Consider the following 15,365-nt stretch of genomic DNA (forward strand, 5'->3'; position numbering starts at 1 on the left):
TATGTACCCAGAACCACCCACGACAATGTTTTAGCCCCATCAGGCATTGGGATCTCAACCCAGAATTCCAATGGGCAGCGGAGACTGCGGGAACTGTGGGATAGTTATCCACAGTGCAATGCTCCGGAAGTCGACTCTAGCCTCGGTACTGTGGAAGCGCTCCGCCGAGTTAATGCACTTAATGCACTTACAGCATTTTCTGTGGGGGGACACACACTCGAATATATAAAACCGATTTCTAAAAAACCAACTTCTATAAATTCGACCTTATTCGGTAGTGTAGACATACCCTCAGACAGAGACAAACACCTACAAGATCTCTATCAAACATTCTTACAACTACAATATCCACCTGCTGAAGTGAAGAAACAGATTGACAGAGCCAGAAGAGTACCCAAAAGTTACCTACTACAGGACAGGCCCAACAAAGAAAATAACAGAACGCCACTAGCCGTCACCTTCAGCCCCCAACTAAAACCTCTCCAACGCATCATCAAGGATCTACAACCTATCCTGAAGGACGACCCATCACTCTCTCAGATCTTGGGAGACAGGCCAGTCCTTGCTTACAGACAGCCCCCCAACCTGAAGCAAATACTCACCCAGCAACCACACAACAGAACCACTAACCCAGGAACCTATCCTTGCAACAAAGCCCATTGCCAACTGTCTCCACATATCTATTCAGGGGACACCATCATAGGGCCTAATCACATCAGCCACACTATCAGAGGCTCGTTCACCTGCACATCTACCAATGTGATATATGCCGTCATGTGCCAGCAATGCCCCTCTGCCACATACATTGGTCAAACTGGACAGTCTCTATGTAAAAGAATAAATGGACACAAATCAGACGTCAAGAATTATAACATTCAAAAACCAGTCGGAGAACACTTCAATCTCTTTGGTCACTCGATTACAGACGTAAAAGTTGCAATTCTTCAACAAAAAAACTTCAAAAACAGACTCCAACAAGAGACTGCTGAATTGGAATTAATTTGCAACTGGATACAATTAACTTAGGCTTGAATAGAGACTGGGAGTGGATGAGTCATTACAAAAAGTAAACTATTTCCCCATGTTTATTCCCCCCCTCCATCCCCCACTGTTCCTGAGATGTTCTTGTCAACTGCTGGAAATGGCCCACCTTGATTATCACTACAAAAGGTCCCCGCCCCCCGCTCTCCGGCTGGTAATAGCTCACCTTAAGTGATCACTCTGGCTACAGTGTGTATGGTAACACCCATTGCTTCATGTTCTCTATGTATATAAATCTCCCCACTGTATTTTCCACTGAATACATCCGATGATGTGAGCTGTAGCTCACGAAAGCTTATGCTCAAATAAATTTGTTAGACTCTAAGGTGCCACAAGTACTCCTTTTCTTTTTGCGAATACAGACTAATACGGCTGCTCCTCTGAAACCTGTTATTTTCTTTTGGGTTTATAAACTGTGCCTGTCATGTCATATAGTCCTTGAGCCCATATGTGAAATTATTAAAACAACACGCTGACCTACCTCACATATAACCCCATAATCACATCCTCAAGTGAAACACTGAGATAATATATCAGTCTCACACGGCATACAACGGATTGAAATGGTCAGAGCAGTGAGGGAAGCAAAATGCATAGTTGAGGGCCCTTCTGCCTTTAGTAGCTGGATTTATACAGGGCCAGTTCGTTATAAGCAAGAATGACCATGCTATTGTGGCACACAGGAGTGAGAGGAAATACCCAATAATAACGTACTCAAATAATATATGCAGCCGGAAAGAAAGAGAAGTGAAGATGCTGAAAAACTCTGCTCCCTATGGCTAATGATATTAAGCAGCTGCATTTCACTCCAGTTGTAGCTACCAAATAGCCTTCAATAGTAGCTTTATTTATGGGAATCTTACATTGCTGGAGCACTAATGAATAGGGTGACCATATTTCCCTATGCTGAATATGGGACACCTGGTAAAATTACTTGTATTCAAGTAAGTTCATGACAATGAGTCAGAACTATGCAGTATAAATGTTCAAATTAACATCAAGGTGACGGAACCCCAATTAAAAAGAAATACTGTATAGCTGAATTCTTCTTCTTTACCTTTTTATCTTTAAGGCTTTAGTGTTCACTGGGAAAGAGGTGACACACACACCCCTACTCTCCCCCCCCCCAACACCCACATACCCTTCTCTCGCACAGGGGCAGGGGGGTGGGGGTGACCAACCAACCTGACCCTCCCTGTCTGGTGCTCTCCACCCTCCATGCCCGGCTGGGGTCCTGGGACGGACCCGCCTCTCCCAGTACCTGGTGCTGTGTCTTCCTGAGGCAACATGTGGAGGGGGAGCAGGTGGGGTCACATGCTTCCCCCCAATTTCTGCCAGGGTTCACACCAGAATATGGCCAGCAGCAGCCTTTTGGCATTGTGTGGGATGGAAGGGACAGGAGCTGCTTCCAGCCGCAGGGGAGGAGAGGAGGAAGGGATGACCTGGCCTGTGTCTTTGCAGAGCTCATCTCTTCCTCTCCCCTTTCCCCCTGCCCCGCACAGTGCAGTTTGCCCCTTCCTGCCCGCACAGTGTCGAAAGGCAGCTAATACCTCCAGGCTGCTGCTGGCCACCGACATAACCCAGCTGCCTCCTGTCCCCCAGCTACAGGCAGGCACAAAGGGGTTAAGGATGCATTGTGCACCAGGGCCCAGGGAACCTGACTGCAGGGGCGAACCAGCCAGGGAGGTGGCTCAGCAGGGGAGGGTGCCTAGGGGGCGGAGCAGCTTGGGCTTTCCTGGGGCGCCACCCAAGCCAGAGGCACTGGGGGGAGGAAGGAGCCTGCTGGCCAGGCTATTGATGAGCTGAGCACTCTGACCAGGGGCTGGTTCTCCTCACAGCACTGGGAGTGGGATGTGCCCTGCTGGGGTGGGAGGGATACAGAGGAGCAGTGGGGCTAGGAGGTGAAGGGGCAAAGCAGGGAGAGGACAGCGAGAGGAGGCATACGTAAAAGGCCGATGGGTGGGCAGCAGAGGCGACATGTAACCAGCTGCACCCTGGTGCCTGCCAGTACTTATCAGCTGCCGCGGCATGCAGCCAGCATTGGCTGGAAACGGGGCCCTGCTAGCCATGAGCTGGCATGCAGTGGGGCTGCGCTGATGGACCACCAGGGGAAGCAGCCGACCCCATGCACTGCAGCTTCGCCCCGCCACCAGCCTTGCACACCCACCCCCCATCATCAGCCACTGAACCTCCCCCTGGGTGGCTGGTGAGCAGGGATCTGGCCAGCAGCAGGACCCACTGGTACTGATGGGTGGAGGCAGAAAATGCAGGACAATTTGCCTGTTTTTAAGAAAAAGTCAGGACACCTGCAGGAAGGCTTAAATAAGGGACTGTCCCTTTAAAAATGGGACATCTGGTCACCCTACTAATGAATATAAAACAGCTGCTGCTGTGAAGGAGCTTACAGAGCCTGAGACTCATAGCTTACAACACGAGAGAAGCACTGCAGAACAGAGGATGTTCATCACTGAAATCAACTAATTTTCATAATGGTCACTGATATTAAGCTTTCAGTGCTTTAGAGCACTTTTTGCCAGGGACGACCCATGTGCTCCTGTGTGAGAGAGGGATAGCACACGAAGAAGTACAGTAAAAATTAGACAGGCACTTACTGAACATTCCTTCCAGTCGCACAAAGCAGCAGATAAAACTGTCAAAGTCAATGTTCATGTTTCTGTCAGCATAGCGCATTGTAATGATGTCGTAGAGCTGCTTGTTGAGGCAGAATCCTGAGAAGGAAGAAAAACAGAAAAAACAAAAACAGCTGTCCTTCAGCTCTTGGCACAGTTCTGGTACCAGACTGACACTGAGGAAAAGCTTTGTATGTAGTCATCAGTTCCTGGGCCTAAGCATATACCAAAGGTCCAAGCTGAGTGACCCAAGAAAAATAAAAATGCAGGAAGCTTTATTGTGTCAGGTTACTATCTTAAAAGGAAACAACATTTTGAAATGACTGTTTTCAAGTGGCCAAAAGCGTGCTCATTACCTCCCATTATCACTGTGAAGAGAAGGTCCTTGCCACAAAGAGTTTAAAATCTAATTTAGATCTGATGAAATAAGGGGCTGGAGTAACAAAAACTCAGATAGGGATCAATGAGGAAAGTAGGTGTTACAACAATAAACCAGTACAGTGGCAAAAAATAAATGACTAAAACATACAAACTCCAGCCTCAATATTACCCATCTACATACTGTATAGGAATGTGCAGTTAGTCAACCAGTGCAGCAGATTGGCTTATCAGAGGCATTTATATGAATCTGGGCATTGCTTGGGGCTGGTTACATGCATAGTCACACAGAATATGTGGGCTTTCAATATTAAGCATGGGTTTAGAGTTTATTTTACATTTTTATTCCTCTCCTAGTTTAGGAGAATTATTTAAAGAACAAAGAATATTATTTTAGGCTAAGAATTTTACTAGCAAGAATGAGAAACCTGTAAAATGTACCGTATTCCTGCAGCATGTAAATCAAAACCCAGGTGTAGTTTGTTTTTATTTGTCCTTGGAAAACCAAAATTTGATGATTGAGGTTTTGCCAAAACCGAAATATAGCTGCCTGAGCAATGCACAAAATGTTGATGTAGAGACTTTACCAATGTCTTCACATTAAGGTTCATAAGAAAGCTCATGAGTTTCTGAATGATGAAATACTCTCCCTCCCTTAGCAGCAGTCACTGGTAATGGAATTTGTCAGGGCCAGTATAGTCTCTCTAGAAGCCGGTATGCTAATAAGTTTGGGAGAGATGAAGCAGCCACCTGGTCTGCAGGGTGAATACTATTTAATTATGTTGCATGCTTGGGGGTGGGCAGGGACAGTACAGTTTTTTGAAGGGTACTTTCTTAGTGATAGGCAGGTGAAAATTGAAAGGTCCCCCATTATAAAGAAGAGACTAAAATAGACCCCCACCCCCCACCAAACTGGAACAGAGGCTTTGTGACTAAGGCACAGGAGTGGGGGTCAAGAGATTTGGCTCAACTATAGATTCTCTGTGTGACCTTGGGCCGATAACTGAACTGCTCTGTGACTCAGTTTCCACGTCTGTAAAGTGGGGATAATACTGTGCAGGTGGAAAAACATATAGTGTGCTTTAACTGTATTTGCACAAAGAAAAGGAGTACTTGTGGCACCTTAGAGACTAACCAATTTATTTGAGCATGAGCTTTCGTGAGCTACAGCTCACTTCATCGGATGCATACCGTGGAAACTGCAGCAGACTTTATATACACACAGAGAATATGAAACAATACCTCCTCCCACCCCACTGTCCTGCTGGTAATAGCTTATCTAAAGTGATCATCAAGTTGGGCCATTTCCAGCACAAATCCAGGTTTTCTCACCCTCCACCCCCACACACAAATTCACTCTCCTGCTGGTGATAGCCCATCCAAAGTGACAACTCTCTACACAATGTGCATGATAATCAAGTTGGGCCATTTCCTGCACAAATCCAGGTTCTCTCACCCCCTCACCCCCCTCCCAAAAACCACACACACAAACTCACTATCCTGCTGGTAATAGCTCATCCAAAGTGACCACTCTCCCTACAATGTGCATGATAATCAAGGTGGGCCATTTCCAGCACAAATCCAGGTTTTCTCACCCCCCCACCCCCATACACACACAAACTCACTCTCCTGCTGGTAATAGCTCATCCAAACTGACCACTCTCCAAGTTTAAATCCAAGTTAAACCAGAACATCTGGGGGGGCGGGGTAGGAAAAAACAAGGGGAAATAGGCTACCTTGCATAATGACTTAGCCACTCCCAGTCTCTATTTAAGCCTAAATTAATAGTATCCAATTTGCAAATGAATTCCAATTCAGCAGTTTCTCGCTGGAGTCTGGATTTGAAGTTTTTTTGTTTTAAGATAGCGACCTTCATGTCTGTGATTGCGTGACCAGAGAGATTGAAGTGTTCTCCGACTGGTTTATGAATGTTATAATTCTTGACATCTGATTTGTGTCCATTTATTCTTTTACGTAGAGACTGTCCAGTTTGACCAATGTATATGGCAGAGGGGCATTGCTGGCACATGATGGCATATATCACATTGGTGGATGTGCAGGTGAACGAGCCTCTGATAGTGTGGCTGATGTTATTAGGCCCTGTTGTACAGATACAGACAGACATCATCTTCCTTTCCAAATGCAAACAGATGGACATTGTACCAAGAGGACTGAAGGTAAAAAATCCATTACAACCTACATACCACACAGACTATGCTGACAGCTTGTGCCACACGCTCTCAAAGAAACTGCGGAATCACCTGATCAACATCCTCTACAGCAAACAGGGAAAGATTAAGAATGAGCTCTCAAAAATGGATACTCTCATAAAAAACCAACCTTCCACACAAACTTCCTCGTGGCTGGATTTTACTAAAACTAGACAAGCCATTTACAATGCACACTTTGCTTCTCTACAAAAGAAAAAGGACACTAAACTTTCTAAACTACTACATGCTACAAGGGGCCACAGCAATGGTTCCCTCAACCCACCTAGCAATATTGTTAACCTATCCAACTATACTCTCAGCCCAGCAGAAGCAGCTGTTCTATCTCGGGGCCTCTCCTTCTGCCCCTCCACCCCCACGAACATGATAAGGTTCTGTGGTGACATAGAATCCTATTTTCGATGTCTCCAACTCAAGGAATATTTCCAAAATACCTCTGAACAACATACTAATCCACAGAGGTCTCCCTACCAACACTACAGAAAGAGGGATTCTAGGTGGACTCCTCCTGAAGGTCGAAACAGCAGACTGGACTTCTACATAGAGTGCTTCCGCCGACGTGCACGGGCTGAAATTGTGGAAAAGCAGCATCACTTGCCCCATAACCTCAGCCATGCGGAACGCAATGCCATCCACAGCCTCAGAAACAACTCTGACATCATAATCAAAAAGGCTGACAAAGGAAGTGCTGTTGTCATCATGAATAGGTCGGAATATGAACAAGAGGCTGCTCGGCAGCTCTCCAACACCACTTTCTACAAGCCATTACCCTATGATCCCACTGAGAGTTACCAAAAGCAACTACAGAATTTGCTCAAGAAACTTCCTGAAAAAGCACAAGATCAAATCCGCACAGACACACCCCTGGAACCCCGACCTGGGATATTCTATCTACTACCCAAGATCCATAAACCTGGAAATCCTGGGCGCCCCATCATCTCAGGCATTGGCACCCTGACAGCAGGATTGTCTGGCTATGTAGACTCCCTCCTCAGGCCCTACGCTACCAGCACTCCCAGCTACCTTTGAGACACCACTGACTTCCTGAGGAAACTTCAATCCATCGGTGATCTTCCTGATAACACCATCCTGGCCACTATGCATGTAGAAGCCCTCTACACCAACATTCCACACAAAGATGGACTACAAGCCGTCAAGAACACTATCCCCGATAATGTCACGGCTAACCTGGTGGCTGAACTTTGTGACTTTGTCCTTACCCATAACTATTTTACATTTGGGGACAATGTATACCTTCAGATCAGCGACACTGCTATGGGTACCCGCATGGCCCCACATTATGCCAACATTTTTATGGCTGATTTAGAACAACGCTTCCTCAGCTCTCGTCCCCTAAAGCCCCTACTCTACTTGCGCTATATTGATGACATCTTCATCATCTGGACCCATGGAAAAGAAGCCCTTGAGGAATTCCACCATGATTTCAACAATTTCCATCCCACCATCAACCTCAGCCTGGTCCAGTCCATGCAAGAGATCCACTTCCTGGACACTACAGTGCTCATAAACAATGGTCACATAATCACCACCCTATACCGGAAACCTACTGACCGCTATTCCTACCTGCATGCCTCCAGCTTTCACCCTGACCACACCACACGATCCATCGTCTACAGCCAAGCTCTGCGATACAACCGCATTTGCTCCAACCCCTCAGACAGAGACAAACACGTACAAGATCTCTGTCAAGCTTTCTTACAACTACAATACCCACCTGCGGAAGTGAAGAAACAGATTGATAGAGCCAGAAGAGTTCCCAGAAGTTACCTACTACAGGACAGGCCTAACAAAGAAAATAACAGAACGCCACTAGCCGTCACCTTCAGCCCCCAACTAAAATCCCTCCAACGCATTATTAAGGATCTACAACCTATCCTAAAGGATGACCCAACACTCTCACAAATCTTGGGAGACAGGCCAGTCCTTGCCTACAGACAGCCCCGCAACCTGAAGCAAATACTCACCAACAACCACATACCACACAACAGAACCACTAACCCAGGAACTTATCCTTGCAACAAAGCCCGTTGCCAACTGTGCCCACATATCTATTCAGGGGACACCATCACAGGGCCTAATAACATCAGCCACACTATCAGAGGCTCGTTCACCTGCACATCCACCAATGTGATATATGCCATCATGTGCCAGCAATGCCCCTCTGCCATATACATTGGTCAAACTGGACAGTCTCTACGTAAAAGAATAAATGGACACAAATCAGATGTCAAGAATTATAACATTCATAAACCAGTCGGAGAACACTTCAATCTCTCTGGTCACGCAATCACAGACATGAAGGTCGCTATCTTAAAACAAAAAAACTTCAAATCCAGACTCCAGCGAGAAACTGCTGAATTGGAATTCATTTGCAAATTGGATACTATTAATTTAGGCTTAAATAGAGACTGGGAGTGGCTAAGTCATTATGCAAGGTAGCCTATTTCCCCTTGTTTTTTCCTACCCCCCCCCCCAGATGTTCTGGTTTAACTTGGATTTAAACTTGGAGAGTGGTCAGTTTGGATGAGCTATTACCAGCAGGAGAGTGAGTTTGTGTGTGTATGGGGGTGGGGGGGTGAGAAAACCTGGATTTGTGCTGGAAATGGCCCACCTTGATTATCATGCACATTGTAGGGAGAGTGGTCACTTTGGATGAGCTATTACCAGCAGGATAGTGAGTTTGTGTGTGTGGTTTTTGGGAGGGGGGTGAGGGGGTGAGAGAACCTGGATTTGTGCAGGAAATGGCCCAACTTGATTATCATGCACATTGTGTAGAGACAGGTTTCAGAGTAGCAGCCGTGTTAGTCTGTATTTGCAAAAAGAAAAGGAGGACTTGTGGCACCTTAGAGACTAACCAATTTATTAGAGCATAAGCTTTCGTGAGCTACAGCTCACTTCCTCAGATGCATATCGTGGAAACTGCAGCAGGCTTTATATATACACAGAGAATATGAAACAATACCTATTCCCACCCCACTGTCCTGCTGGTAATAGCTTATCTAAAGTGATTTCCAGCACAAATCCAGGTTTTCTCACCCTCCACCCCCCCACACAAATTCACTCTCCTGCTGGTGATAGCCCATCCAAAGTGACAACTCTTTACACAATGTGCATGACAATCAAGCTGGGCTATTTCCTGCATAAATCCAGGTTCTCACATCCCCCCACCCCCATACACACAGAAACTCACTCTCCTGCTGGTAATAGCTCATCCAAACTGACCACTCTTCAAGTTAAAATCCAAGTTAAACCAGAACATCTGGGGGGGGGGGGGGGTAGGAAAAAACAAGAGGAAACAGGCTACCTTTCCTGAGAGAGTTGTCACTTTGGATGGGCTATCACCAGCAGGAGAGTGAATTTGTGTGTGGGGGTGGAGGGTGAGAAAACCTGGATTTGTGCTGGAAATGGCCCAACTTGATGATCACTTTAGATAAGCTATTACCAGCAGGACAGTGGGGTGGGAGGAGGTATTGTTTCATATTCTCTGTGTGTATATAAAGTCTGCTGCAGTTTCCACGGTATGCATCCGATGAAGTGAGCTGTAGCTCACGAAAGCTCATGCTCAAATAAATTGGTTAGTCTCTAAGGTGCCACAAGTACTCCTTTTCTTTTTGCGAATACAGACTAACACGGCTGTTACTCTGAAACCTGTATTTGCACAATTTAATAAATCCACAACAAATTCTATGAGGGTGAACCTTTACAGCCTGGCTGGAGAGTGGTGCCCTCTGCTAAGCAGCAGAAGCCCCACTTGCACTGGCTCCTGAGTCAGTTGGTATTCAGCACACCACAGGATGTGCGGCCTGAGGTTGCCACCTTCTCTTTCCCCTGCCCGTATACTCATACCCAGCGGAGGAGTTCTGCTATTTGACATAAGTGCAACACTGCACTCCTGGGTGGTTTGTCAGAGCAGGGATAGAACCTGGGGCCTCAGCTTCTAAAAAGCATAGTCCTCCACTGTCTGAGCTAAAGGAGCCAGCTCCTAGCTGTGCCTGCAACCACTGCTCCCTCTAAGGTTTTACATCCATCTGTGGAATGAATTTTATTATGTGCACCAATATGGAGGTGATGTGTGGTGGGGGTGGGGCCAAGGGGTTCAGAGTGGGCTCAGGGCTGGGGGCTCCAGCTGGGGGTGTGGGCTCTGGGGTGGGGCTGGGGATGAGGAGTTTAGGGTGCAGGCTGCCCCAGGTCTGCGGCAGGGAGAGAGGACTGCCCCCAACCCTCTCTTGCCATGGCAGCCCTGGGGCTGGAGCTGGGGCCAGGGGAGAGGCGCCTCTCCCTGCCACAGCCCTGCACACCCCCTACCTCTCTCCTCTCCAGTCCAGGCACCTGCACGGCCCTTGATAGCCTGCTGTGAAGTCACACAGCTTAAAGGGAACTTAGCCTGCAACCAGTTCATCAAGCTTTATATGATCCAGCCCCCACTGAGATGGACAGAATACCACACTGAGTGGATGAGGGTTATGGAAGTGGCCAGGCTTCATTTACTAAGGCTGGACAGCACTGATATAAGCAGTGAAAGGCTAAAGAGCAAATCATCTCCTCCCCTGATATAAAGCAGGTGGGAGATGCTGAGTTCCCCAATAACACTTCCCTACCTCACAGGGGCAGGGCTATCAAGTGTCATGCATCTTGCCACCCTGTCCCACCTAGGGTTGCCAACCCTCCAGGATTGTCCTGTAGTCACCAGGAATTAAAGATTGATCTTTAATTAAAGATTATGTCACTTGATGAAACCTCCAGGAATATATCCAATTAAAATTAGCAACCCTAGTCCCACCTGCCTGCAGCTCAGCAGGCATCCCCTGTAATCAGCTGGGCTGTGAGCAAGCTGTAGGCAAAGAGCTACTATCGTTCCTCCTGGTCACCAGGGGCCACTGTGGCTAGAAGCAGCCAGGTAACTTCTCTTATCTGTCAGTATCTGGCCAGCCAGGAGGGAACCTCAGGCCCAGACTCAGAGAAGGGGCAAGGGACTGTGGCAGCAATATCAGCAGGAGCAGGTAGGCAAGGGAAGGGAAGGGGGATAAGAGGGGACAGAATGTGAGGGAAGGGGGTGAAGTGGACTAAATGGGGCAAGAACGGGGAGGGCTGAATAAGGGAGGCTGCTCCAGATTCCACCTACAACAACCCTCCCAGGCTACTCCAGGCTTGCTGTGTCAATGGCCCAGGAACGTCCACTGCTGCTCCTTGCCTCCTCCCCGCCCCTGCTTGTGAGGTGTGTTGGGAACAGGTCCCTGCCTCCCTCACACCAGTTGCCACTAGTTGGCAGGAACCCTGGGGGAAATAGGTGACTTCCCACTCTTGAGAAATGTCAAACATGGAGGTGAAAAAAGCTTGGTAGCTGTGCCAGGCAATTAATTAATGTTTGTAAAGCTCCCTGAGATCCTTGATGGAGGGTGCACAGGGAAGGCAAAATATAGTTTACCACTGAAAGGTAGAACTGGCTGAACAGAAGATTCAGTCTTCAAAACACAAAGTGTTTTCCTTGCATCTTGGACATGTGAAAATTTGTCCTGGGCAACAGCTCAGTATCCAGGTTTTTCTAGGGCATATTCCTTTAAAAGGCTGCACTGTACTTCTCATTTTTGCTATATCGGTACAGGAAGGGTAGGAACAAGGGGAGAGCAAGAGAGCATGGATTTAGATGACTCCCTATCCAAAAATACAGGGCATTGAGTACTGTGCAATACCTGCATCTTTGACTGCATTACGCATCTCGTAACTGTTAATGGTGCCAGAATGATCTGTGTCATAATGTTTGAAAATTTTCTGGAAAAGAAAAAAATAAATATCAGGAATAAAGTTTGGTCATTTTGTAGAAAAACAAAGCTGATTGGGCCACTGAGTAGGCCACTGAGTAGGGCTATAATTTTCACTCTAGTATCTAGGCTTCAAAGGCTAGACGAATTCCATACAGAGTAGAGTGGCGGGTCATTGAAGAATAATGATTGTCTGTGAAAGTTGTGTGTTCCATCCCACACACGTTGAGGCAAGTGCATATAAAGAATGGTGACACGGCAGTGCAGTTGTAAGGGGTGCTGCATTATTGTAGGGCTATCGCTCAAATGAGATGTTGTACCAAGGCCCTTCTTTCTTATGTCTGTTGGCTGCCCAGTTAGAAATTGAAGATCCAGGGCCCTTTACAGAAAAAAGTTGGGAATAATCCCAGTGCCCTGGCTAATAGACCCTTTTGCTATATAAATCAGGTTTCAATTCCCAAGTCTCTGGGTGAGCCATTACAGAGTACATAATGATAATACAGTGATCATATAAGCAAATGTAACTATCATCTAACTCAGTGGTTTTTCAACCCTAGGGGTCTGCAGACTATGTCTAAAATTTCCAAAGGGGTCCGCTCGTCCATTCAAAAAAATGTAGGGGTCCGCAAATGAAAAGAGGTTGAAAACTACTGATCTAATTCACTGCTTTGCAAACACTTTGGAATATCTAGCACATGAGAGGTGCTGAAAAAACTAACAAACCTATTTTGCTCAGTGCTGCATAACTCCAATTCCTCTGTAAACTGCATTGGCTGCCAGTAAACAATTCAGCACCTTAATTTTGATATATAGAAGCTATTTATAATCTAGACTTTAAACAGTTGATGAGTTGCCTTTTGCTCTATATTCACATCTTGTCAGGGACGGGTTGCCAGGTGGGTCTGCTCTCAGTCCCTGAATACTAGCAAGGAGGAGGATGCTGTGAGCTGTGTATTCCAATCAATTTATTTTATAATTATACGGTAAAAATGGGAAACTGAGCAATTTTTCAGTAAGTGTGCCGTGACACTTTTATATTTTTATGTCTGATTTTGTAAGCAAATAGTTTTTTAAATGAGGTGAAACTTGGGGCACGCAAGAGAAATCAGACTCCTGAAAGGGGTACAATAGACTGGAAAGGTTGAGAACCACTGTATTATATTGTGAGTAGATGTTTTGTGGGATTCAGAAAGAGAACTGTTTTGATAGAATAGTTATGTGAACATTGCCTCTATGGAAGAAGTACAGAATAAGAAAAACACAAGAAGTTCTCAACAATACCTGCCAGCTTTTCAGCTTATCCCAGAGGTGTCGAAACTCCTCGAAGTTTATTTTCCCTGAACCATCTGTCTGTGTTATGAGAGTTCAGGTAAAAAACAAATGTTTTAAGGGAAAGTTATCAAAACTCAGGTCAGAGTCCACTTCAAGAGAATATAAAATCTTATTTAGGATTTCCCTTATTATTAGAGGTGGGTGAATAGTACTGAAAAGTACTTTATGAACCCTTTTGTTAATTCTGAATTGCATTTAATTCCATGCTCATAAAATGTTGTCACTAGGTACAGAGCTCCTGCATTTGGTAGGAGAGGGGGTCCCTCCTGGAGATCTTTTAAAGTGTGTAGGATTGAGGTGTTCCAGTGCAGTGCTACTCAAAGTGGTGGTCCGCGGACCGAGCCATCGGCTGCTGGTCTGCGCACACATTGGAAAAAAAAATTGCCAGTCCCCCACACCAGATAGCTTGAGAAGCACTGTTCTAGTGGTATCTTTTCAAATAGATTCAAATGTGGAAATTTACACATGAAGTTGCCAATTTAACTTGCCAATTTAAGTTTCATCCTGAAGAATAAAGCTCCTTCTGTTTTATATTTTCCATCTCTCTTAAAAAATCCACCAAAACAACCTAAGAAATCCTATACAACATTCTATTAAGGCTGCATAATTATGCACTCAAGTTGCATTTGCAAATTTCACTCTGTCCTTCTATGTATGTGCATAACAATCTTCTTTAATTACTTGATCACACATTATATATTGTGACAGGGTCGGACCAGATGGCTATAGGAGAGTAATAGAAGGCAGATATATGAACTTTGTCACAATATCAAATACAACATATTATACAGTTTTTCTACCAAAATGAATATGTACCATCTTGTAGTACTGTATATTATAGTGCATGCTCTGAGATTATCAAAATACTTTTATATAAAAAGTACACAGTAAGATGTACTTAACATATTACAAATTAAGGATAACAGAGAAATAGTGAAATTTTGTTGCATAAACTATAGCTACATTAGATATGATTTTTAAAGAAAAGATCTAATCTTTATGCTTCAGGACAAAAAGGTAACTAACGGCCAGGTTAGGAAGAAACTTCTGCAATGAGCTGGTTGTTGCATAATTGTCCACTCTGGAGTTTCTTCTGCTTTCAACTGAAGCATGTGGTACTGGCCACTGTCGGGAAATAGGAATGTACAGAATATAAAGTATTGTTCTGCTTCCCTGTTATGTTATCTGATAAAACATGACCATGTAGATCACTGTTGCTACCACTGTTATATAATTGCAACAAATCTTGTACAAAGGTTGCCAAGTAAGGTGTCTATGGAAAGGTTATCATTTGCTGAATATAATTATGTTATTTGTGTGCATGTATCATTTTTGTATTTGAAGTTATGAGCATTGGCTCTATACTGTAATTCAAGTATGTTTGCTCCTGGGGTAACGCCCACAAGGTATTTAGCCTGCACATCTTGAAGGGACTATTCAAATTAAGTGGCTCATCAAGGAGCACTTAACTCACAACGGACCATGGAAGACACCTATCTACAGATAATGGACTTTCCTGCTATGAATAAGCGAAATTATGCAGGGACATGTGATTTGCCCATGTGACTCCAAACTCCATCTTGCTACCTGTAATTTTCCACCAGCTGTGCTGAGGGCTTTGTTTGAAACAATGAATTTCTCTCCACATGGCAGAAGCTATAAAAAGCTCTGGAAACTGCTTTGCCTCTTTCCTGCTCAAGCCTCTGGACCATGGACTTATACTGATGGGAGCATTAAAACCAAGGGACTGAGGACCTTCCAATGAGTTGGAAGCAACCAGGGACATGACTTAAGACAGCAGTTTATTCCATCACTGCTACAAGCCTGAACCAAGAACTTTGCAATTATTGTATGTATTTGATTCCTTTAACCATTTTTATCTCTCACCTTTCTTTCTTTTTCTTTTTCTTTTTCATAAATAAACCTTTAGACTTTAGATACAAAAGGATTGGCAACAGTGTGATTTTTGGGTCAGA

General features: G+C 45.1%; 1 protein-coding gene across 1 annotated transcript in view; it reads right to left on the bottom strand.

The window, feature by feature from the left end:
* Positions 1-15,365, bottom strand: part of CAPN3 (calpain 3) — a 73,419-nt gene that overhangs the window by 11,823 nt on the left and 46,231 nt on the right. Inside the window, exons 20-22 of the mRNA XM_084632591.1 lie at positions 13,339-13,407; positions 11,989-12,067; positions 3,654-3,770 (exon numbers count right to left, since the gene is read on the bottom strand). Of these exons, the coding sequence (XP_084488717.1) occupies positions 3,654-3,770; positions 11,989-12,067; positions 13,339-13,407 (265 nt within the window). The remainder of the gene's footprint in view (positions 1-3,653; positions 3,771-11,988; positions 12,068-13,338; positions 13,408-15,365) is intronic.

This window comes from Lepidochelys olivacea (assembly GCF_965140295.1).
Source record: "Lepidochelys olivacea isolate rLepOli2 genome assembly, chromosome: 6".
Lineage (NCBI taxonomy): Eukaryota > Metazoa > Chordata > Testudines > Cheloniidae > Lepidochelys > Lepidochelys olivacea.